The sequence below is a fragment of a genome, unplaced genomic scaffold (assembly GCF_019419815.1).
Source record: "Pyrus x bretschneideri cultivar Hongxiangsu unplaced genomic scaffold, Pyrus_bretschneideri_v1 Contig3, whole genome shotgun sequence".
In the NCBI taxonomy this organism is placed as follows: Eukaryota; Viridiplantae; Streptophyta; class Magnoliopsida; order Rosales; family Rosaceae; genus Pyrus; species Pyrus x bretschneideri.
In genome coordinates, this window is record NW_025999612.1 from 6584534 (window position 1) to 6608896 (window position 24363).

The 24363-nt window shown below is 35.7% G+C and overlaps 1 protein-coding gene across 1 annotated transcript; it reads right to left on the bottom strand.

Annotated features, from left to right (window-relative positions):
• Positions 1–6404: 6404 nt before the first annotated feature.
• Positions 6405–8543, bottom strand: LOC103950701 (NAC domain-containing protein 43). Its single transcript, XM_009361924.3, has 3 exons — positions 8238–8543; positions 7869–8140; positions 6405–7564 (listed from the first exon to the last, which is right to left on the bottom strand). The coding sequence occupies exons 1-3, from the start codon at positions 8422–8424 to the stop codon at positions 6821–6823; spliced, it is 1203 nt and encodes a 400-aa protein (XP_009360199.1). The 5' UTR covers positions 8425–8543; the 3' UTR covers positions 6405–6820.
• Between the last annotated feature and the right edge of the window lie 15820 nt (positions 8544–24363).

The window sequence follows — 24363 nt, forward strand, 5'->3', positions numbered from 1 at the left end:
TTTTTCCTTTTGGAGTAGAGCTATCTGAAAACAAAGGAAGGGTTAAAGTTTACAAAAATGATGAGACATGTAGAGAATGAGAGAATACCTTCATAAATAAGATTCATAGGAGTCGAGATCTTCATCGAGCATTGCCTCAAAGCGACTGACATCATTAGGAATAGTCAATCCTCTTCCAATAGCAGTAGTAGCGCTTGCATTGCCCCATAAATCATCGCCAATGGTGACAAAACTCCTATCTCTTTTTGTGAATTCAGGTCTCCAAGCTTGAGATGATATTGGAATAATCACCACTAACCGAGCCGAATGTGGGAGGAGCCGATTGCCATTGCATGGGTTTAGGGGCTGTACCGAAGATAGTCAGCGAACCATGTCTGAGCGTTTTGGGCCTATCCACCAGAAAACGTTTATCCGACCTGCCTACAATTCTAGACACTAGAAGATCACAATGAGGCGTAACGCAGCAGGGCGAGGGAAGGTCAGGACGTGGTAAAGTCATCGTAGGAGAATAATTCGAGTCGGAGTATGTGTCTGTTTGCCCTGTCTCCTCGCCTTCTTCTCTTTCGTCTCCTTCTTCTAAGCCCTCCGTTCGGGAGTCGGTCATAAATACTGGAGAGTTTGCGTTAAACTGAAGCTCAATATCAAGAGCAAAGATAGACTTAAGTAGGGGGTCAGCGGCCAACGACTGGTCGATCAAATAGTATGGGAAGAAATGATAGTGTTGCAGAGAGAGGAGATTTGAGTAAGAGTGTTAGCAACTTCTCTAGAGCTCTATATCTTCCTCATCACAAACCACTTTAGCTAACATTTTCGGCCTTTGGAAAGCAGAAGTAAATTTATATATACCATGTTTAGCGCCAAAAGTAGAAGGGATATATAGTAGAAGAAACTCATGGTAAGTTATGTTTACATATTTATCGAAAAATTGATAGCAAAAGTAAATTTATATATACCAGGTTTAGCGCCAAAAGTAGAAGGGATATATAGTTGAGACAGCTCGGAGGCCTTCCAATTCCCCGAAATCAAAAAATGGTGGTTCTTCCAATCTCTGGCTCTTGAGGGATCTAATGACAAGAATTTCTTGCGATACCTGGGTTTAAAATTAAAGAAACTAGTTTCACCCTAAATGGCAGTCAAGTCAAATAGATAAAGGAAATCTCTAAAACCTAAGGATACGCCTAGCTTCATACCTAATGCTAGGAAGGTTGACATAATCAAGTAAGAGTTCGGGTTCAGTTGCATAAGATGAGTATTTGTGAAGAATAAAATGAGGTGAATCACAGGGTGGAGCGGGAAGCTAATGGCCCCTAAGTGGTCTGGAGACAAAACGGTACACTCGGCTGGGATGCAGAGCCCGAATACATGTCAACTCCGACGGGAAGTGGGCTAAGGTGCACATCATCTAGAATGTGACATTGGTCACGAGCCTTAATGATTTCAAAGTGTGGTGGAGTACCACCATATTTAGACCAATGTGTACGTCTCGACATAGGGAACGGGATGGGAGACTTGCTGGCCGAAATTGGTTCGAGAAGATAAGAAGAGGAATTAGTACCCGTAAGTGGAATGTTTGAAATATTCCCACATGAGAAGTTTGAAATGGAAAAATTACCTATAAGCCAAGAGGCCACTCTAAAACGAAAAGTCACAGACTTGGTGGTGAACTGAACAGAGGAAGTGAAGAAAAGCGGGGATAGGAGAAACTCAATTTATAAAAAGAGAAATGAGTGCATATGAAGTTTGGACATAAATTTTCAACCTTACAGAGGGTGGATGAAACTCCAATTGAGAGGACAAACGTTATAGACAACCCAATAGATAGGATAAGACATGTGAGGAAGGTGTCATTTTCTCATATATATTTCAATGTGTAGTCATAATCTAGGTGACGAGAGATGTAGATTTGACAACAAAAGCAAAAGAAGAAAGCTTGTTCCGAAGCACATGTTTTAAAGTTGGAGAAGCACACATGATGATAGAACTTAACTGAGTAGGAAATTATGAAACATGTTGAGCCCCAGGTAATGACGCATAAATATGTATATATGCCTGTGCATAGATATATATATATATATATATATATATATGTATGTATGTATGTATGTATGTATGTATGTATGTATGTATGAAAAATGTGTGTAGAGATAAGCATGTTGGTGCGCAAAGATATGCACATGGGTATGTGTGTGTAAGTGTCGGTGTGCCTATATATATAAAGGGATTGGACATCCTGGGAGTCTAGCTCGCGACCTAGAGGCAACAGAAGAAACTAAGCTTTGGAGCCACACACACACACACACACACACACACACACACACACACACACATATATATATATATATATATATATATCTATATAAATAAAGAGAGATGTAGGTGTACAAACTAGGCATGCATATTAGACGTTCGGCCTAGACGTGCATACTAAGTGTGTAGCCTAGTATTATGGATTATATGTATGAGGAGGAAACATACACAGTAAAGATATATATATATATATATATATATATATATGCAGATGTATAAGTCATGTAAAAGTGTATGTAGATGTGCACGTCATCTAAGGGATAGTGATTTATAATATTTATATATCATGAGAAAAGCAGAACATCTAGTCTGAACGAGTACGAAGAAGGAAACAAACTAGGGGTGCGTTTGTTGCACTGGACTGTCTCAGATTGAATTAGTTTTAGGGATTAAGTTGGATTGACTTAGACTAGACTAAACTAGACTAGCTTAGTGAAGTGTTTGATGCAGTGTCGGACTAAAAATCAAAATAATAACAAACTTTAATATTACATTATTTAATATATATATATATATATATATATATATATATATCTATTAATATTTTAGTACATACTTATTAATATTTTATTATTATGCAATGTTTTTCATTTTCTTAAGAACTCTCCCTCACCCTAGAAACTTCCGTTTTTCTCCCTCTTTGACCCCGTCATATTCTTTTCGTTTCTCCATCTTTTTTCTGCATTTCAGATCCTTCAAAACTACTTTTTGCAAAATTTCACATTCCCTAGAAACAAGTTGATAGGTTATTTCTCCCTCTGATCAAGTTATTACTGCATGGCTTTGTTCCTTCAATCGTTGCTATTGAAATGTTAAGATGTTTCTTTTATTCAATCATTTACTTTAGTAACATCTTATCTCCATTTTCAACATATATGAGCTTTAGGAAAGCCTATATCTACCCTTGATTTGACTTGCTTCGTCAATTTCTTTTTTCATTTTTTCGTGTTTGTAAATTCTTCGAAAGGTTAAGATGTTTGGTCTATAGTCAGAACATGTGGTTGAGACCGCTATCCTGATTTTGTAGTGTGAGATCGCCGTCTTGCATCTGCAGTGCGAGATCGATGTTGTTGTTGATGTGCAAAGGAAGAGATCTATGGGTCTGAAAGTAGGAAGGGTGAGATCAACAAAGCTCGCAGAGGATTAGAGGAGTGAACAAAGCTGGTCTTAGCAGTCCGACTGTTTTTGGAGGGTCTCCCTAAGACCTTTTAGTGAAGGCTTTAGTGAACATGAGTCCCTCCTAGTCCCACTAATGTTAATCCCTGATACTAACAAACACAGAATTAGACTAAATGTTAGTCTAGTCTAATCCAATGAGGGCTAAAGAGGGCAAACAAACACGCCCTAGGTGTGAAGACAAGATGGGAGAGAGATCTATAAAATAAATATATATATGTATAAATGTCAGTCAACTTTCGTAAATCCACTTTTGTAGATCATACGAAGGTGTCAGTCCACTTTTAAATCACGGAAGGTGTTAACCCTCGTTCGTAAATCATACGAAGGTATATATCTAGTTTTGTGGGAAGGTGTTTAGGTGTCAGCCTTCGTTTGTAAATCATACAAAGGTGTCAGTCCACTTTCATGGGAAGGTGTTTAAGTGTCAGCCCTCGTTCGTAAATCCACTTTCATAGATCATACAAAGGTGTCAATCCACTTTTAAACCACGGAAGGTGTCAACCCTCGTTCGTAAATCATATGAAGGTCTCAGTCCACTTTTGTGGAAAAGTGTTTAGGTGTCAACTCTTGTTCATAAATCCACTTTTGTAGATCATATGAAGGTGTCAGTCCACTTTCGTAAACCACGCGTCAGCTCTCATTCGTAAATTATACGAAGATGTCAGTTGACGATTCATAAGGTGTGCGAAGAAGTCTGTTGGCTTTCGCAAGTTATGCGACAGTTGATTTTCGTAAATTATGTTGTCAATCCATGTTCGTAAATTATGCAAAGATGTCAGTTGACGTTCGTAAAGAATGCGAAGGAGTCTGTTGGCTTTCGCAAGTTATGCGACATTCAACTTTCGTATATTATGGCTTAGGTGTCAATATATTGTGCGTCAGTCCACGTTCGTAAATTTTACGGAGATGCCTATTGACGCTCGTAAATTATGCGAATATACGACAGGGTTAAGAAAGCTAGTAAAGCATTCATAAGTTAGGTGAACTAAACGAGGGCTTTGGTAAATTTAGCCTTAAAAAAAAAGTAACTTCCACAAATCTGGCCTTAGTAAGAAGTGCTTGAAGTTTTAGATTGGCTTAAAGAGTATAGTTTCAAGGCGTCATGCGATTGAAAAATTCAATTTTCTCCTATTTTACATATGTAAAGAAGGGGAAAATGGGGCATTGTGGGAGGATAAAATCCGGTTTTGACTCATGGGCCTATACCAATCACCTAAAGGGATGGTGTTGTGCAAGATAAACTGTGAGGAAAGCCTACAAGGAATATACAAACGCACATGTCTAGATAATTGCCTCCACTACGGAGGACCATTGAGGAAGTGGGAGAGGAAGACATGTTGTGGTACTTGTTCCCCAAGCATGCAATCCTATAAATATGTAAAGGAGCCAAAGAACAAGGTACGTAATCAGAACCCAAGAGAAACTAAAGAATAGAAAATAAATCGACCGACTTGAGCGTCAGAGTATCTTTTGCAGGTACCACGCCTAGGCAAGCTACGGAGAAAGACTGTTCGGGGACACCTCTAACGAAGGATTCGGTGAACGTGAGGATTGCGCTCAACAAATATGTGGAGGTATTTCTTCCCGTAGGAAATTTCGCTCCAACAAGCACGTGTGACAGTGGGCTTCACACGTGGACAACCTAGCCAATCTAGACCCTGAAACTATATGGTCAATGAAAAATGTAATCCAAACTCTTGATAACTCTATACAAGGTTCCTCAACTTATGTTTGGGTGAGATTTCCAATTCCTAGTGAATTGAGTCCAAGTTAGTGAGGAATGAACAATAAAATGCAGATATTGAGGGATTAGCAATTTCATCTTTGAAAACTACAAAGTCATGTGAAAGAGATTTGTAAATTGCTACTTAAAGATGTCATTTGCAAATCCCCCTCAGTTTTTTGTAATGCTCATAGAGAGCATTGCTAATCCTCTCTATTTGCGATTTACGGTCCATTCCTTAAATATAGCCTTAATTCCTTAATATAAGTAAATAAGACTATTAGTTTGTGTCCGATTATTGTTTAATTAATTAATTACGTACGTACTGTTTGGTACATATAACTTATGCCACAAAGTATTCTCTTGAGTTTTCCCAGTTCATCTTCTAGCTTGACCAAACAACTTAATTCGACACAATGGGTAAATCTCTGCAAGAATGCACATAAAGCTACACTTACCAATTCTCCTACATAACGCTCTTTCTATTACATGATCCTCTAGTAAGAATAATACAATATCTAATCTTATGAATTGAAACTTATCCTCAAATTAGCTAGCATCTTACTCTAACACAATGGTGTATATTCCTAATTTAATTTAGTCTTGTTTTCTTTTCGTTTGACGAGCATAGGTAGAGATAAAAGCATCATCTGTGAGGATTTGGAGTTTTGTCCCACATCAGAAAGTTAAGAGATTTTGTATATGCATATCAGAAGTTTGACTACTTCCTATATTGCTAATTAATTTTATAGGGAAACCTTATGTTTCTTCATGGTATTCGAGAAAGTTTGGAGCATGTGTAAACGATCAATGACCACACATACTCCACATTACCTGATATGTGTTGTCCATGTGTTTAAATTGAGTATTGCCACATGTGAGGGGGCATGTGAAGATATGCAATTTTATTTCATATCAACAAATTAAGCACTTTGCATGTACTTTTAAGGAGTTAGGTGGTTCTTCGTATAAAATTTTTGGCCATTTTGAGAGAGAGAGAGAGAAAAGAGCAGTATATGGGATATTTTCACTTGATCTTCATGCTCTAATCTTATCTTTATTGGTAAAGGGGTCGCGTTTTCCACACCATAATTGGTACGTATACGTTAGGTGAAGTTGTGAACCAAGCCAAGAATGTTACTGTTTATGGACACTAGAATAACAAATTGATACCAATGTCATAAACTCATGACCAAGCCAAAGATATTTTTATATAGTGCTTAGCAGGTTTCATACACACTCATCTACAATATTGACATCATGATGATCAATTGCCATGATACCAAATATACGATCAAAAGTCAGCAACATGTTATCATTGAAGCATAACCTAAGGACATAATTACAGGTTAGAAATTAAGAGCATGCATGTGACAGCCCTCAAAAAATTCGATAACAATTAACTCACTTTAATGGAAAGACATGTTTATTTAAGTAAAGATAATGGTATGACAATGCCACACTATCTCAGTTATCACCTATTTATTATTTATTATTCATTACAAGTATTCTCATTTAAACATAAACGTACGAACTTCCTATATATATATTTCTTATATGTTAAGCTACTATATATCGTATATAGTATGTATGTCGTTTCAAGTGCTTCCCTTACACCGACAAGTGGCAAAGCGGGTCCGATGATGACGGTGATGACGACGATTTGGTGAAGTTCCACAGATCATTCTCGTTGTTGTATACTTCGGATTGATGATCGGATGATCTACTTGTACGTAGGTATGGATATGATAGTTGTACGTCATTGTCTTGATCATTAGGATGAGGAGAAGAACAAAAGGCCATGTTTGGATCGCCAAAGCAAGACAAGTGTTTTGGTGTCTCTGGATCTTGGCCATTGAGTTGACCTAGTTGGGATGCCACAAGCCTATCAAGGGTAGCCCAGTCATTTAGCCTTGTTTTGGGGTACTCATGATCATCGACTAGGTCATTATTGTCACAACCATTGCTTGGTTGGTTTGTTGAAGAAGGCTCAGTTTCTATGAACATGTCATCAATGGCCGAATAGCAAGCTTTGAAGCTACGTTCCTGATCGAAAGCGGGAAGGTTTGGAAGAGTTGGGCTCTCAAGCCTTGGCAGATGCATAAATCTTTCTGAGATGTTATTCATGGTTAAGGATTGATCATGATTTTCCAGCTTGCAAGTAGTCCTTCCCATGTACATCAGTATTTGATCAAGAACACCATCGTTTCTTGAACCATTCATTTGGTTGTTTGATGAGTCCATGGAAAAGGAGGCTTTAGGGCTCTCTAAAGCTTTCTGATAGTTCTTCTTCTTGAATACCCGGCAGACCACCCACCCGTCTTCGGTCATCGACTCCCCCATTGAGCTAGAAACCTGTATGAATACACATAGTACGGAATGAATGTGTGAGAATATCAATAATTGTGTACACACAGAAGTATATATGTGAAGAAGAATCTTATAAGGGGATAGTGACCTTCCTACCACGATCTAGTGAGAATTAAACCGAGGTAGTTTTGATTTGTTAAAGAGAAGCGTATACGTATAATACATAAACAGTACTTTGTGCAATCGACACAAGAATGCAAATTGGTGTTTGATTATTCTTGGAATAAATGAAGTGTTTGAAATTTTCGATTGTGCGAAAGTTGAAGAAATGGGGGGACTAAAAACTTACGGTGGTTTCATGAGTGTTGCTTTCATCAAGCCTATATTCATGCATGATCCAATCTGACTTTTGTCCATGAGGAGCTCGACCCTTATAAAACACAAGTGTCTTCCTCAATCCAATTCTTTTGAAGCCGCTATAGATGATCTTGTCCCGACCAGTGGCCTTCCAAAACCCAGCGGTGGTTGCCCGATTGGTTCGAGTTCCGGTTGGGTATTTCTTGTCCTTGTGACTGAAGAAGTACCAATCATTTTGTGGAGTGGAACCTATTTTGCACCTCTCTGCATTATGTCACAAAAATGAATGAACCAATCCGATTTCCATGAACCGTGACTCTTATGTATGAAAATTTTACGATGAGTTTATATATATACGTACCTTGAATGTCCCATGGCTCAAGCTTATTAAGATCAACTTCTCGAATTACATCAAGATCAATCCTCTCAAAGGCAACTTTCTTCCTAAGATAGTAGTGAAGAAGCTCCTCTTCGGTTGGATGGAACCGGAAACCTGGAGGAACTTGAGATTGACCATTTATTGATAGACTCATTTGATCATCAGACATTATATCAAAGGAAAAAACAGAGAGACAAAATATTGGCAGTGATGAGAGAATTGGAGATGACGAGAAGCGAATCGAATTGAAGGAGAAAACACAAAGGAGGGGTTTGATTTCGTAAAGGGTACACCGCAGTCATGATTATTTATAATGGGAGTAGTGCATGGAAGGGTCCAAAAATGCATGAAAAGCTTAGGTATCATGGTTATTAGTGTACTTAGAGTGGGGTCCATCCCTTGAAGAAGAGCCAACCACCTAAACTGTAGAGACTGAAGAGTGAGAGAAAGGTTTAGGAGAAATTGTGTATCCTATCGACATCATTCGTTACGCGATTTATCATTTTAAATTCCGAATATTATTTAAAACTCGACATTGAGCAGACTGAAGTTCTATTTATTCTAAAATGGTAGTTTTTGAAAAGTGTGTAGAGAGAACGATTGATGAAGTGGATTGAGATACGTGGACTTCAATACCTTGATTTTCAAATTTTCGCCAACTCCTCCTCAGCATGGGATTTCAATACTTTTATTTCAAATTTCAAATTTTAATTAGTTTTCGCTTTTTTTATTTGGTTTTTTCTAACAAAATTATCCCTGCTATTTTGTTTTTATTATTTTCAATCAGTTGTATTCTTTTTTTTTTTTTTTTTTTTTTCAGAGATTTTTATGTCCAAATTTTTTTGGTGAAGCCTTAAGACACTAAAGTAGTTTTCTCGCATTCTAAGACCAAAAAAATGAAGGTTATAATTTGGGTGTAATAGATATATTATATTAGTGGTGTTTGGATACACTAAAAATATCTTCTCTCTTAGACATCGAGATATTTTTCAGTATGTCAGAAATACAGCTCGGTATATTGAGTGTAATACAATAAATTAAAAACTTGAAAACAAAATTTTTAACCAATTATATTATGACCCTACACCGGACCGTGTTATCGATACTTTAAAAAAATTTCTCGAGGTCTAGAAGCTGGTGTGCTAGTCTAAAATAGGTTGTAAAATGGGGTCCACATGAAAAAATGCGTTAGAGGCATCAATATTATTGTGAAGTCAGTGTGTGTGGGGGGGCACACACACATCTCAACTGTGACCCTCGACCTTAATATCTATATGAAAAGCACCTCTAAAACCACCACTAGCTAGGCACTATTGTCCTCTTTGATCAAACCCTCCATTGTCTTCCTCAAAAGAATCTCTCTCTCTCTCTCTCTCTCTCTCTCTCTCTCTCTCTCTCTCTAAGAAGACTTGTGCAACCACCTCAACGACAAGAAGGGCAAGAGAGAGACAGAGATGATGGGGTCGGAGCCACTGAGCTTTCATATGGTCCCTCATCAGAAAAAAGACATGATGACCTTTCGTGCCTGAGAGATTAAAATTAGTTGTGGATCGAATGTGGTATGTGTGCAATGTGGATCTCCTATATATTTTAATACAGTTACACTAAACATATATTGCATTTCACCATGTGAGCGGCTAGGCTCCACATAAACTTAATGATTCAACAACACTGTAAATAAAATTACTAAATTATAAATGATCATCATAAAGTGGTATTATATTTGTGTTCAAGGTATAAACAAACTGCACAAGTGAACGAGTGCAGTACATGCTATATCAGGAAATCTGGGTGGACCATACAGGAACATGTGGAATATGTCCGGTGCCCTATTTCATCTTGAAGTACGTGCATGGGCTACGTTTTATCATCCATATTTGTATGAATGGGACTGATGAACCCCTTTTGCAATATCCTCCGGATCTTGTCTACATGAATAACATATGTAACTGTTGATTCTTTCAACCACGCTTGCGGTATTTTACATACTTTTAGTAAAGTAATTTCTAAATTTACGAAAGGGAGGATTGAAATTCAAGTTTAGAGGCGAACATGTTACCTTAGTCAACTAACATACCCACATTTGCAATAGTTCCAGTAATGCTAAACAGGAAAATATAATCATGTATGAATTACTATATAGATTTGGTCAAGTTTCATTTTATTCATTTTTTTTCTCCTTCATATTTTGCAACAATGGGATAAAACACATGCAAGTGGATTATGCTAGTTTGGTTACAAATTAAACAACTGATCTCTCTCAAAAATAGCAGGATTCTCTACCCCTCATCCCTTTCTCTTCCCTCATCTCACATTTTACTTTTTGTCTTATTGTCTTTATAAAAAAATTAATATATAATGTTGACGTGACTTAACCGTAACCATTCAGGTAGGAAAAAAAAAGAATGAGAGAGAGATTCAAAGGGGATAGAATCCTCCTTCCTCTCAAAAAGGGAAGCCTACCGGCGGCTCATGTTAAGGACCTGCAGCTGGTTAGGAAAGTAAATTCTAGGCCTACCGGCGGCTAATGTTAAGGGCCTACAGCTAGCTAGGAAAGTAAATTCTTGGTATTTATACAGGAACGTCGATTATGACTACGTGTGTATGGCCGTGAACGTAAATTTGGCTGTTGGTGCAAGACTTGGAAACAGCTTATTTTATATTTTATATATATATATATATATATATATATTATATTCAAAGGTTGATAGAAGACCTCAAATCAAAACTTATACATTTTTTCTTCATACAATCGAGTGAGTGATCTCCAGTTGGCGCGCATTGTTCTAAAAATCGGCCTAGGCCGCCGCCTGCCTAGACGCTGTCCAGCGCCTAGGCATTGGGCGATGAAGCCCCATCCTGATTTTGGGCAAGGCGTTTGGAAAAATTGGCTGGAAGCTAGGCGGAGAGCTAGGCAGCACCTAGGCGGTTTTTTTTATTAATTGTGTGCTTTTTTCTTTTTTTGGTTTCATGGTGGTATACTTATGGAAATGGTGTACTTAATTTGCATTTTATCATTATTTTATTATTCAAACAAGTATAGGTTTTTTTTTAGGTGTAAATAGTCACTTATTTACAAGATAAATAATAAATTTACATAAATCTACCTAGGCCGCCTAGGCGCTAGGTCCTTGCCCGCCGCCCAACTAGCGTCTAACGATTTGTACCCATATATTTAATTTCTTTATGTGCCTATATTTTTAAACTTTTATTTGTACTCATAATTTTTTTTTTTTTTTTTTTTTTTAGTAAAATGTACGCAATTTTTTAACGTGAAATTTATTCACCTTTTTAAACTAAAATATGTATTAAAAATCCCTACAGGTATAAACTTTGCATGGTTATTGGGAGGAATTATTAATTTTTTTTAATTAATATTAGAATTTAACATTTTATTTTCAATCAAAGTATTCAGATTAATAAAGTTTCAGTTTAAGATTATGGTAAGTTAAGTTCCGGTAAGCAAAATTTCCCTTTAATATATATATATATATATATATATATATATATATATATTTTTTTTTGAACAAACGATATTATCTACACTAAAGAGAGGGAGTGAACTAAGCATCACAATAGATTAGCAATAATGTAGTTCAAATGCGCATTTGAACCCCAACCGATCTCCATTGACCAAAATATACTCCAATCCAAAGAATAAATGGTTTTCAGTACTCCTTGATTTGAGAGACTGGAAAGTAGTTGTATTTTACACTTTCTTAAATCTGAAATTATTACATCCAAAAAAAAAAAAAAAATCTGATACTCATTTTACCATATTTAAACTTTTGTAAAAAAAAAAAAAAAATCGTCTTTCTTTCTTTCTTCTTCATATGCCTCTCCTCCTTTGCCCTGTCCCTTCACCAAAATAAATTAGGCTTATTTTTAGCTACGCTCCTTGCAACTTGATTCAATCCTACTTTACCTCTTAAAACTCAAAACTCGCCACTTTACTCCTTGGAACTCAATCTTGATCTCACTTTGCCCCCTGAAACTCAGAAGCCACCGCTTTACTCCCTGGAACCCAATTTTGAAACCACTTTACTCCCTGAAACTCAAAACTCGTCACTTTACTCCTTGGAACTCAAAATTCGCTTTACATTGCCTTATTTATGTTTTTTAGAATAAGTTCATCCATTCAAAATTTATAATTGGTAATATGTCAATTTCTCTCATGAAAAAATGGATAATAAAAAGAACCATCTTCTCTCTTCAGCAACCAACACCATTAATTAAGAACGTAAGAAATAACAAAATCAGTAGAACTAATGATACAATGGTTGGAGATGGAAGAAGAAGGGATGAATGTATGGACAACGATTAGATAGCGACAGAAGGGAGAAGAGATAAATGTATGGACAACCATATTCTCTCTTCACAAGCCACCTCCATTAAGAACCATCTTTCTTACTTTTCTTTTTTTTAAATGTTATCCAATGTTCGAATTTTTTTTCCATTTGATTGGATATGTGAGCTTTAACACTTGTGCCATGTCAGCCATAAGTGGGTCGTAATTATACCACATAAGTAAACTTAATGGTTTTTTGACATAATAGATACAAACAAGCCAAAGTAGAGTGATGAATATTGAGTTTCAATAAAAAAGAGTGATGACTTTTGAGTTTGAAGGGGTAAAGTGGAATCAAAATCAAGTTTCATAGAGCAAAGTGACGACTTATGAGTTTCAGTTGGCACAGCAGGATTGAAATCGAGTTCCCGAAAGCGTTGCTACAAATAAGCCTTAAAATAAGGGAATTGTTATTAACACTCCAAAAATCTTATTTTACACTCCTCATAAGTGTATTTTTCTTTCTAATTATGGAAAGTTTGGAGTGCCAAATGAGACTTTTGCAGTATTAATAACAATTCTCTAAAATAAAAAGAAATATAAATGATGTCATCCGCCCCATAATTTGCGTAATCAAAGTATAAGGCATGTATTTTTTTTTTCCCAAAAAAGGTTCCATGTTTATTTTAAGTAACCCACGTTTAACTACCTAAGTCACTAGAAATCGCATTTGTAATCTTTGTTCAAGATTTTTTTTTCAAATATATACTTATAACAAAACACCCTTGTGGCCACTAGTTGAAGATTTTAGTGCTGCTTTCTCAGTCTTTCTGACCCTCAAACACAACACTGCACCCACAAAAATAACGGTAGAGCGCACTAGCTACCATTACCAATATATATATTACATACAAGGTTTTCTGTTATCAGATTTTTTTTTTTGTGTCTTTGCCATAATCATGAGATTTATTCCTCCAAATTATATTCTATGCCCTAATCATGGTTTATGAGAGACTAATTGACTCGGCAACCACCTCTCTTACTAACCTGCACTGGACAGTGGACATCTCACCTCTCCCTTTCATCTTATTACTTCCTGACTTCAACTTCTTATTTGTTGTTGGTTGTGTAAAATATTTCTGATTGATTACTTAATGACACAATATGATCTCTAAATTCGATATATAAAAATAAAATTAATCGCTAGTTATTTAATTAATTCATGGTCACCAAGTGACGTGTATCGTGACAAATCGTGAACAAATCCCAAGTATAGAGAGGGACAGAGTACGGAGGTGAGGGCTGATACATTAAAAAACTACCAAATCAATACAAGCGATGCTGATTGTTGAAGTGTGCTGTCCATGACGTAACATGTGTGCTGGGTGGCAAAACGTATAATTCTCTGGTTTTGTCGACTCCAGTTTTTTAATATATATGTTGAAAGTTATCATGTGAAGGTAAAAGACTCTTAGGCCATCTTCAACTGAGGGTTGGTCAGATGGCTTATTTTAGTCATTTGGTCTTCTAAGAAATTAATATTTTAATAAACAATACATGGTCATATTTGTCTTCGTCTCCAACCGAGGGCCAAAGGGTCATAGGGCTCGTTTTAGCCCTGTCATAAAAAACCGTCTCCAACCGAGGGTCATACGGTCAAACATAATTTATTATTTAAAAACTACAACTTAAATTCAAATCCAACGGTTAAGTGACGTCAGCTAGCCGTTGGTAGCTGACATCATGCTAACGTCAGCTAGCTGTTGGATTTGGATTTTTCTTTTGCTATAAATTGGGTGGATATTGGGCTATAATTCACACAACTTTGAATTCAATCTATTTCAATTCAAGTTTGCAATGAATTCCAACTTTGGATCCTCTTCGAATTCCAACTGGGGGTCCTCATCCAATTCCAAATTGGAAGTAAACTGGGTGTAAATGAGACGAGAATATAAGGAGTCTGATGAAGAAGTTCAAGTAAGGCGCAACAAACAAAACAGAGCAGCCATGGCTGCGGCCATGGTGTGTCAACCAACTGAGGAACAACCTCAATGGGGTGGCCCTATTGCTGGTCGCTCTTAAATGTTTTTAAAAATATTGTTTAAGTTTCATGTTGTTTATGTTGTATAATTTGTATGTTAGTTAATGTTATTTAATGTTGTTTCATGTTACTTAATTTAATTTAATGTTGTATAATGGTTTAGGAAGTTATAGGAAAAAATATATATATGAAACAAATTTTGTGAAATAGAAGTTATAGGGAAAAAAAATAGAATTTAAAATAAAATGAAACAAATTTTGTGAAATAGAAGTTACAGGAAAAATTTTGTAAATAAAAAATAATAAAAAAACTGTAAAAAAAAAAAAAAAATCAAATGCAACGGCTAGCTGACATCAGCTAGCCGTTGCATTTGAATTTTAGCTTGAGGATTCTTATCGGTTATAACCAACATAAATAATGTTTTTTCTGGCCTGCCCTCCAACCCTTTCAGATTATTTGGGGCCCTCTTAGATTCCACGAGCCCTCTGGCCTAACCCTGGGTTGGAGACGGTTTTCGGGCTATTTTCGGCCATCTAACCCTCTGGACCATTCGGTTGGAGATGACCTTATATTAATGAAGAAATAGACTTTGTAAGAGCTTATAAGAGGTTGAGGTACTTCCCATATTGCTAATTGGTTTTATGATAGAACCCTAACTTCTTTATGATATCAAAGCAAGTTAACTCATGTGTGAAGTTCAGCAGCCATACATGCTCCATGTCACTTAATTTGTGTTGTTCACGTGCTTGACTTAAAAATCTGTCACACGTATGAGGTTTGTAAGAATGTGAGAATTCATGACATATATTAAGTTTATGACACACACAAATAGGTACAGAAGCTTTGAACTCGTATATTGACTCACGTCGGCAGTATTGATCCTCCTCAGTAGTATTTGTTTCATATGAAAATGAATAATTGAATTGTAATTAACTTAGTAATACATATAAAAATAAACCTATTTTAGTTCTTTTTCTTCTTATTTTTATCTCTTGATTAGTCTTTGATTTCTTCCATGGTAAGACTAGTAATAAGAGAAAGTGTATAAAAAGAAAATAAAAGTACGGAAAAAGCTTTATATACATCAATGATTTGAAATGTTGGATCATTAGGGATGCCAATTAATTAAGTAGAAGAGAAAAATGTAGGATCCCTGATATGCATAGGCATTGAAATTTGAGGTGAGTTAATCAACGCATACACATGCATGGTAAGTGTTCCTCTACTGTAGTGGTGGGGAGGAGTGTTGTCTTTGTAGTATGGCATAGGTTCAAATCTGGTCGACTTCATAATCTAATATCTAATCTAACAAATCTATAATATGATCCAAAAAAAAAAAAAAAAAAAAAAACAAAGATCAACCCCTGCACATGCATACATGAAGGAAACAAATCCAGCAGATTTTTATTTATTAAGATGAACGTGTTTGTTTCAAGCTTAAAGGTCAATCCTACAAAAAATTTATTCATTTTATTGTTTAGGAAATACTCGTCTTTGAAGAAAGACAGAAATTGGACACGAAAGAAAGATGAAACTTAATAAGCTTACATAAAAATCTGAATATTATGAAGCCAAAAATAATCACAAAGCGACACGTGGATTTTTGGATAGAAGAGGACAAAAAATACCCTTGAGACATACCGGGATTCCTACATGCGAGCAGCGGGCAATCATCCCTCAACCAAGTCAAAAGTGTCCAAAATAGGTAACAAATTCAAAACTATTTCATCCACCCTCATCCTATATTCTGCACAAGGTAATTATTTCATAACCCCCAAAACATTTCTTTTAAATTATGTTAATTAGTCAATTAATGGATTTATTACCTAATTAATCTATTAATGGCTAATTAACTACAAATTACACCCAAAAAATACCACAAATGGCCCCTCCCTATTCTCCTAATAGAGTCGGCCATGTCCCTATAAATAGCTCTCCATTCTCTCCAAAAACTACTTCTAAGCCTCTTGCAAAACTCTACAAAATTCTCCAAACACTTTTCCTTCAAAATTCTGACTTTGGCATCGGAGGTTCTTCGACCAAAGCCGCCGCCTCCACCCCCCTCCTCCCCCCCCCCCCCACCCCAAAAAAAAAAATCATCATGGGCACATGAGACTTTTTGGCCTTGACCAAAGGTGTGATTTGTTTTGTAGGTGCAATTTTGTCCAAGAAGGAGAAGGCGGAAATTTGCATCCACAAATATAACGCTAAAGGTACCCAACCAAACTTGTGAAAGGGCGCTAGGTACGCATCTCACACAAATACTTGGAGTTTTATCTCATATGGAGGCAACACCGCTCGAACTGTAAAGATAGATTCTTTCAAATTTCAGTATACATCATTGAAATTAAGAAGGGTAATGCTATAGAAACAACCTATTTAAACTATATTTTGTAAACCATATAACGTGGTTTGTTATGACACATATTTATTATCCAACTCGCACAATGAATGCCTTCAAACTAGTTATGTCTTTACCATTGGAGACACCACAATAATTTGGAGGTCAACCAAACATACCTTAATTGCGATTTCAACAACAAAGGATACATAAAAGGAGACAACACCAAGCATATTGCGCTAAAGTTTTTCTTTTCACATTGGTAACAAGAGCATTAAAAGATTGAAGTCAAGCATGTCCGATCCCTAAACAACCTTGCCAAGAAGTCATTGCCGAAGTATACTTTTTCAGAAGTTTGTTCAAGGAATTGGTATGCGTAAATTGTCTAATTTTCAATGCTTGTAGCTGTCATTTAGGAGTTTAATAAAACTCTGGGAAAGTATTATGAAATATACTCATTTGACCTTAATGTACTCTTTTTCACTACAATTAGAATCCATAGGCCCATTGAGTTTTTGTTGCCTAATGAGGTTTTGATGAGGCACCTACTTTGGGTTGGTCATATACTTTTGTACGTTTTACTTACGTCCTGAAGATGGTTAATTTTTTATTTGTTGTATTTACTCATTTTTCTGCTTAAATGATAGGTTTTGTCTTACCTTGGGTTTTACCATAGTCAGATTTTGCGAGGTTTATCCTAATATGCATTTTCTTTATTTGAGGCTCACATTCGCTACTTCTGTCGACAGACGAGATAACTTCACCAACTACTTCCATATCATCCATGAAGATCTGATGCGTCATTTACTTGAGTATTTACACACTCAAGTGGGAGTATTACAGTTAAAATTATAACATATGTGTGATTGTTTAAATCCTAGTAGATTGACTTTAGTATTCTTTTGTAATTTAGAAGATTATAGGCATTCTTACTTGTAGGGCAAGTAAGCCCGTTATTTTTACTACAAATAAAGACAGAAAGTATGGGAAAATTCACAAATAGATTTTTCCTATACTTCTCATTTCTATCTTTGCTGCCGACCCCTCTTTCGTTTTCAGTTAAATTTAGGCCTACAACAATTAATATAATGTATAAATAGTAGTTTAATTTGTTAACACTCAAAATTTGCAGGTTAACAATTAAAATACTAAACCCTTGGTGGACTTGGGATGTGGACTGAAATGAAATGGACTCAAAGAGTTAAGCGATTCACCCTTTAAAACTAGGCTACATCGTTGTATTGCTCTGATTGTATTGATTTCAAGACTAAAATAACGCTCAGCTAATGTATGAACTATATCTCCTTTCAATAGTCTAACCCCAAGGGGTTCTTACCTATTTATATAGGCCCTCAATGAACCCCAGCCTTGGGTTTTCCAAACCTGGCCTTTAATGCGCCACCTACATAGACTAGTATACTAACACCTTTTCTCTTACCAACCAAGCATTCGGCGGTGAAGTGACATGTGTTTAGTTAAGATGGTGCGTCTTTTCAGAGTCATGAGGGTCAAGCGGGGGTTATCCAACCCTGTCTCTCTAAGCAGCGTTCCAACTACCTTCATGTCGTATCCAGGTATCTGCTACTGACCTTGAACTGTCACGTGGCCCAATTGATGTCTGGGTAGACCTATTTTTGGATACTTGTGTCATAAAGCTGTCAGTCTGCCCACGTGCCCCTAGTGGTCGAAAAGCTCTTTATAAATCCTGGTCAGGCTTAGCTCATAGACAATCAGCTTTAACACTTAAGAATATCGTCTTCTAAGCCCCTTGGGCATTTTATGGCCCTAGGACTTTTCGTGGCTTCTTTTCCGGCATGCACCATTATATGGGCCTAAAGGTGCCCAACATTAGTATAATTTATTGGTGCCCAACATTAGTATAATTTATTGATATAATAAAAACTAATTGGATGTATGAGTGTTATACTATAGTTTTCCCAATACATACAAAAGTAATAAAATACGAATAAAGCTAAAATTTAGCTCTACATGGTTGGAAATGAAAAGGGTGAACTAATAAAAAGTTCCTCACAAAAACATTTACGAAGTTCCTCATAAAACATTTGTTTAGTCGAAAAACATGTAGACATCATTTCTTATTATTAATTAAATGGTGTAGCCCTATTTAACTGAGCTATTCTAAGGGAATAGAGAGGGGGAGGCCGGTGGCAATAAGAGAGAAAAGAGAGAGATTTAATTGTGAGGTGTGTGTTGTATCACCTCATTATGCCTTTATTTATAGTAGTAGGATAGGTTAAATCCGAAGCCTTTTAGGATTACAACTCTAATAGGATATTAACTACTAAAGGAATATAAAAGATATCCCTAGATACACTAGGATTTACACAATCACATTTCTATTTTAAATATGATTGCAACACTCCCCCTTGAGTGTCTAAATAGTCAAACAAAACATCGCATCAGATATTCAGCAGATAAGGTATAACAATTGATGAAGTTAGTGGCACAACGGGTGAATATGAGTCTCAAATTTAAAGAAAGTATGCATTGGTAGTAAAACTCACAAAACCTCGCTATGTTAAAACCCAAGGTATGGGGAAAACCCATAGACTAAGGAGAAAAGTGAGAAATATGCATAATGTCTAAAACATATGTCAAACAGGACGAAAGTAGTGAACTCAATGGAGTATGATCATCCCAGGATTGGTGCCTTATCAAAACCTCGTTAAGTAGAAAAAACCCAATAGGAAAAATGCTTATAATCATAGGAAAAAAAGTACATTAAGATCAAGTGAGTATGCTTCAGAATACTCCCCCTAAGTTAGACATAACTTCCAAATAAGATAACTACAAGCAATTCAACTCAAATAATTTACGCATACCGATTCTTTGGACGAGCTTCTGAAAAATGGACTTGGGCAATGACTTGGTAAAAAATTGGCCAGGTTGTCCTAGGAACATATTTGCTTGACTTCAATGTTCTGATGTTGTTGTTGTTGATGAGAATAAAAGAACTTTAGCGCTATGTGCTTGGTGTTGTTTCCCTTGATGTATCTCTTCTTTAAATGCTCGATACATGTTGCATTGTCTTCAAAGATCATCGTAGGAAGGTCAACGACAGTAGTAAAACCACTAGTGCTTCGAATATGTTCCATGACTGCTCTCAACCAAAAGTACTCACGTGATGCTTCATGCAAGGCGAGAATCTTAGCATGGTTCAAAGAAGTTGCAACTAGCATTTGCTTGGTATACCTCCAAGATATAGTGGTGTCTCCAACAGTAAAAACATAGCTTGTTTGAGATCGTGCCCTATGTGGATCAGACAGATATCTAGCATATACATAACTAAAAAACGAGAATCAATTCGAGAACCAAAGATGGCAACAACTCTCAAAGATTCACAAGTATAAAACAAACCCAAATCTGTAATACCCTTGAGGTAGCAGAAAATATCTTTAACATCATTCCAATGTCTACGTGTGGGCGCATTGTTGTATGTAGCCAAAAGATTAATAGCGAAGGAAATGTCGGGTTTAGTGCATTGAGCCAAGTACAATAAAGCCCCAATTTCACTTAGGTATGGAACTTCAGGTTCCAAAATCTCTTCCTCATCCTCCTTTGGATGGAAGGGATCTCGTTTAGCATCTAAAGTCCGAACGACCATAGATGTACTCGACAACTTATCTTTATCTTCATTAAAATGTCGCAACACCTTTTGGGTGTAGTTCGATTGATGTACTAGGATTCCACCCGAACAAAGCTCGATCTCCAAGCTGAGACAGTATTGAGTTTTCCAAGATCTTTTATCTCAAATTTCGATTTCAAGTAAGCGGTAATTTCCTCAAGCTCTGCGGGAGATCCAATGAGATTTATGTCGTCGACATAAACTGCAACGATCGCAAATCCAAAATGTGACTTCTTTATGAACATGCATGGGCATAATTCGTTGTTCATGTAACTCGGACTTGTCAAATATTCACTCAAACGGTTATACCATATCCGCCCAGATTGTTTCAATCCATAAAGTGATTTCCTCAATCTGATAGAGAGAGTATTCCGTGGTCTAAAACTATTTAAACCGGTCAATAAAAGTCCTTCTGGAACTTTCATATAGATTTCCGTATCTAGATCCCCATAGAGATACGCGGTTACCACATCCATAAGCTGCATATTCAATTTTTCAGAAACTACAAAACTGATTAGGTAGCGGAATGTTATGACGTCCATTACAGAGGAATAGTCTCCTCGTAATCAATCCCAGGGCGCTGAGAGAGGCCTTGCGCTATGAGGCGTGCTTTGTATCGCACTATTTCATTTTTCTCATTAAGCTTCCTCACGAAAACCCACTTGTAACCCACGGGCTTCACATGTGGTGGAGTAGGAGCTATAGGTCCAAACACCTTACATTTTGCAAGGAAATCGAGTTTAACCTCGATTGCTTGTTTTCAGTTTGACCAATCTAATTGTGAGAGAATAGAGAGGGGGAGGCTGGCGGCAATAAGAGAGAAAATAGAGAGATTTAATTGTGAGGTGTGTATTGTATCATTCCATTGTGCCTTTATTTATAGTAGTATGATAGGTTAAATCCTTACCCTTTTAGGATTACAACTCTAATAAGATATTAACTACTAAAGAGAATATAAAAGATATCCCTAGATACACTAAGATTTACACAATCACATTCCTATTCTAAATTTGACTGCAACATTAAGAACATTTTTGCATTATAAGGAAAAGAAACAAAAAGGAGTCACTTGATGAGGATTCTAAATCAAAAAAATGTTTTGATAGAAACATTTGATTAATTTTTTAAAAAATAATCAAGGCTTATACTATTTCTTAAAGATATTAATTTTTGGAAAGCGAAAACATGGTCACAAATTACGTTTAACCCTTCATAATTGAAGATGACCTAAGAGGCTGAAACGCATGGTTAGCTAACAGGGACGAGAGTCAAAAGGCTAGTCTTGATCTAGTCATGACAATTTTGTTTATTTTTTATTTATTTTGTGCAGAAAGATAAATAAGATAACACCTTTTTTTTTCCTGTTATATTTCCGCTATGAATTGTATATGTCCATAGTCACACTTTACTACTTTAGGCAGCAGAGGCAAATGATTTTCTAATTAAGGCCCCACTATACCAACTTAAAGTGTGAATTAAAATTATTTAGCAACAAGAAGGTCCAACTTAATTTCTTGAACCCTTTTGAACTTGATGATACAGTGATGTATTATCTCAGCAGAATCTTGTTAGAGCAGCTTTTCCTGCAAAATTAAAGTGCTTAGCTTAGCCGTCATGCATAATTATTAGTGAATGATTTTACGTACACAAGAACAATTATATATTTACCAAGAAAAAAAAAGAGCAATTATATATAGGGCAATACTAAGGAAATTAAATTTGTAAACTAAATAATATGAAAGTTGATGATTGGATTGTTACTTAACCGTTGATAAACGTGTTCCTTCATATTGATGACATATCATTTATTATGCAAATTTTATCTACAGATTTAATCTTTCTAGTATTACTCTTATATATGTGCCTCAGGATTAGGCGGCCCTCACCAATATAGATGGAGACTAATTAAAATGGCCTTACAAAGACGGGTCCTTCCCTACCATTTGTGTTTCCACAGATTCAGAATATCACGATTCACGTGGCTGGGATTGCTTCAAATCTCATGAACCATAGCATTGAAATATGTCAACGTTGTAACTTTCATTCCTTTTCTTTAATTTGATTCTTTCTCCCTGACTAAATTCTTTTTCTTTAATTAATTGTAAAAGTGTGATCAATAATGAATTCATTGCAATCTGTGCAACTAAATGATAGGGTTTGGTCTTCATAAAGTTCATCAGGAGGTACGAAGCTTAAATTTAAGCAAAACCATTATCGATACCTTCTTTTCTCATTACTGATTAATTATGGATGCCAACTAGCTGGCCAGATCACCAAAACAAGAATAACTCGTATATTATTATCCAATACAGAGCTATGTGTCGATACATACACTAATTTGCAAAGTAAAGACCCACACACACATTTTATACATAAACTATATATGTATGAACCTTTTTAGACATATCAATTATCAAGATCATATTGCAAATCTCAATCAAGCATCTAAAGAAGAACCTTACATCTCCATTCACACACACATACATTATGTAAAAGCTATATATAGGATTGATTATATTTTACTGAATATGTAGTCTGACAACATAAGATGTTTAAGAGTTTGGCCGCTCCCTCCCCTGCACAACCATACCTTGTACTCATTATTAAATAGGATTTTTTTTTTTTTTAAATGTCATATGAACATACACACTTTTTTTTTTTTTTAAGTTATCATATTAACTATCAAAATCATTAATTTGTTGTCTCACCCTTACTCTGTTACATTTTCCATCTAAAATAAGTTATGGGTCTTGCACATGAACTTATGTTCAAGGTTATTTTGGCATTTCAACACCTCCCTCCCGTCCTAATAAGTTCCATATATTCGACAAAAAAAATTCTAGGGTTTCTTCATAAACACAAAAAGGCGGCTGATTTGGGATACAATGATATGAGGGTTTTCCATTAAAAAAAAAAAAGGGAACGACCTTCATTCTCTTCTTTGTGTGTTGAATTAAAGATGATCGGCCACGTTAAATTCTCAAAGTTCAACTTAAGGTTTCAAGCAAACACAACACGTTGTCTAACTAGCAAAAATTTAAGAGTCTGTACTAAAGAGAAGTAAAAAACTTGTAAAAAGGATGTCAAAAGTCCAAAATAACCATGAACACAAGTCATGTGTTTCGCACATGACTTATTTTAGATGGAAAATTTATCGGAGTTAGGATGAAATAACAAATTAATGATTTCAAAATGTTGATATGACAAATTGCTTAAAATTTTATTTTATGTGACAAATTGAAAAAGGTGTATAAGTTCATACCACATTTCAAAAAATAAAAAAATAAAAAAAATAAAATTCCTTACTAGAAGTCACTTACACTACGTTTGGATGAGAGAAATAGACTTGGAATTTGAATAAAAATCAGAATGTATAAATTGACATGCACCAATTCCCTTATTTGGATTCATAAATATAAAAAAAATCAAAATTTCTTCGTGGAAGAAAAAAATCTGAATTTGGAACCTCTAATTTCCAAGTTTAAATTTCATGTAAAATAGGTGTCATTTCTATAAGTGAGAGTTTAAAATTTTCTTATTCAAATTTCATTGTTTTTCTAGGTTATCCAAACAAGAAAATTCACAAATTCTAGAAAATAAAGTTCCGTCAATTTGAAATTCCTAAATAATCTAAAATTTCCTCGTCCAAACACAATGTTAATTTTCAGTTTGATGTCAAATTACACAAACAAGTCTCTAAATATACAATATCTCGTCAAAAAAAAAAAAATTCTATACAATATGAAAGAGATGTCAAGTTCCGCACGTTTTAATTTGAGCATAATTCAGAAA

Coding starts and splice junctions, on each gene's coding strand:
- LOC103950701 (XM_009361924.3), bottom strand. CDS start 8,424: ATGTCTGATGATCAAATGAGTCTATCAATAAATGGTCAATCTCAAGTT. Junction 8,141..8,237: donor TGAGCCATGGGACATTCAAG/GTACGTATATAT, acceptor GACATAATGCAG/AGAGGTGCAAAATAGGTTCC. Junction 7,565..7,868: donor GCAACACTCATGAAACCACC/GTAAGTTTTTAG, acceptor GTATTCATACAG/GTTTCTAGCTCAATGGGGGA.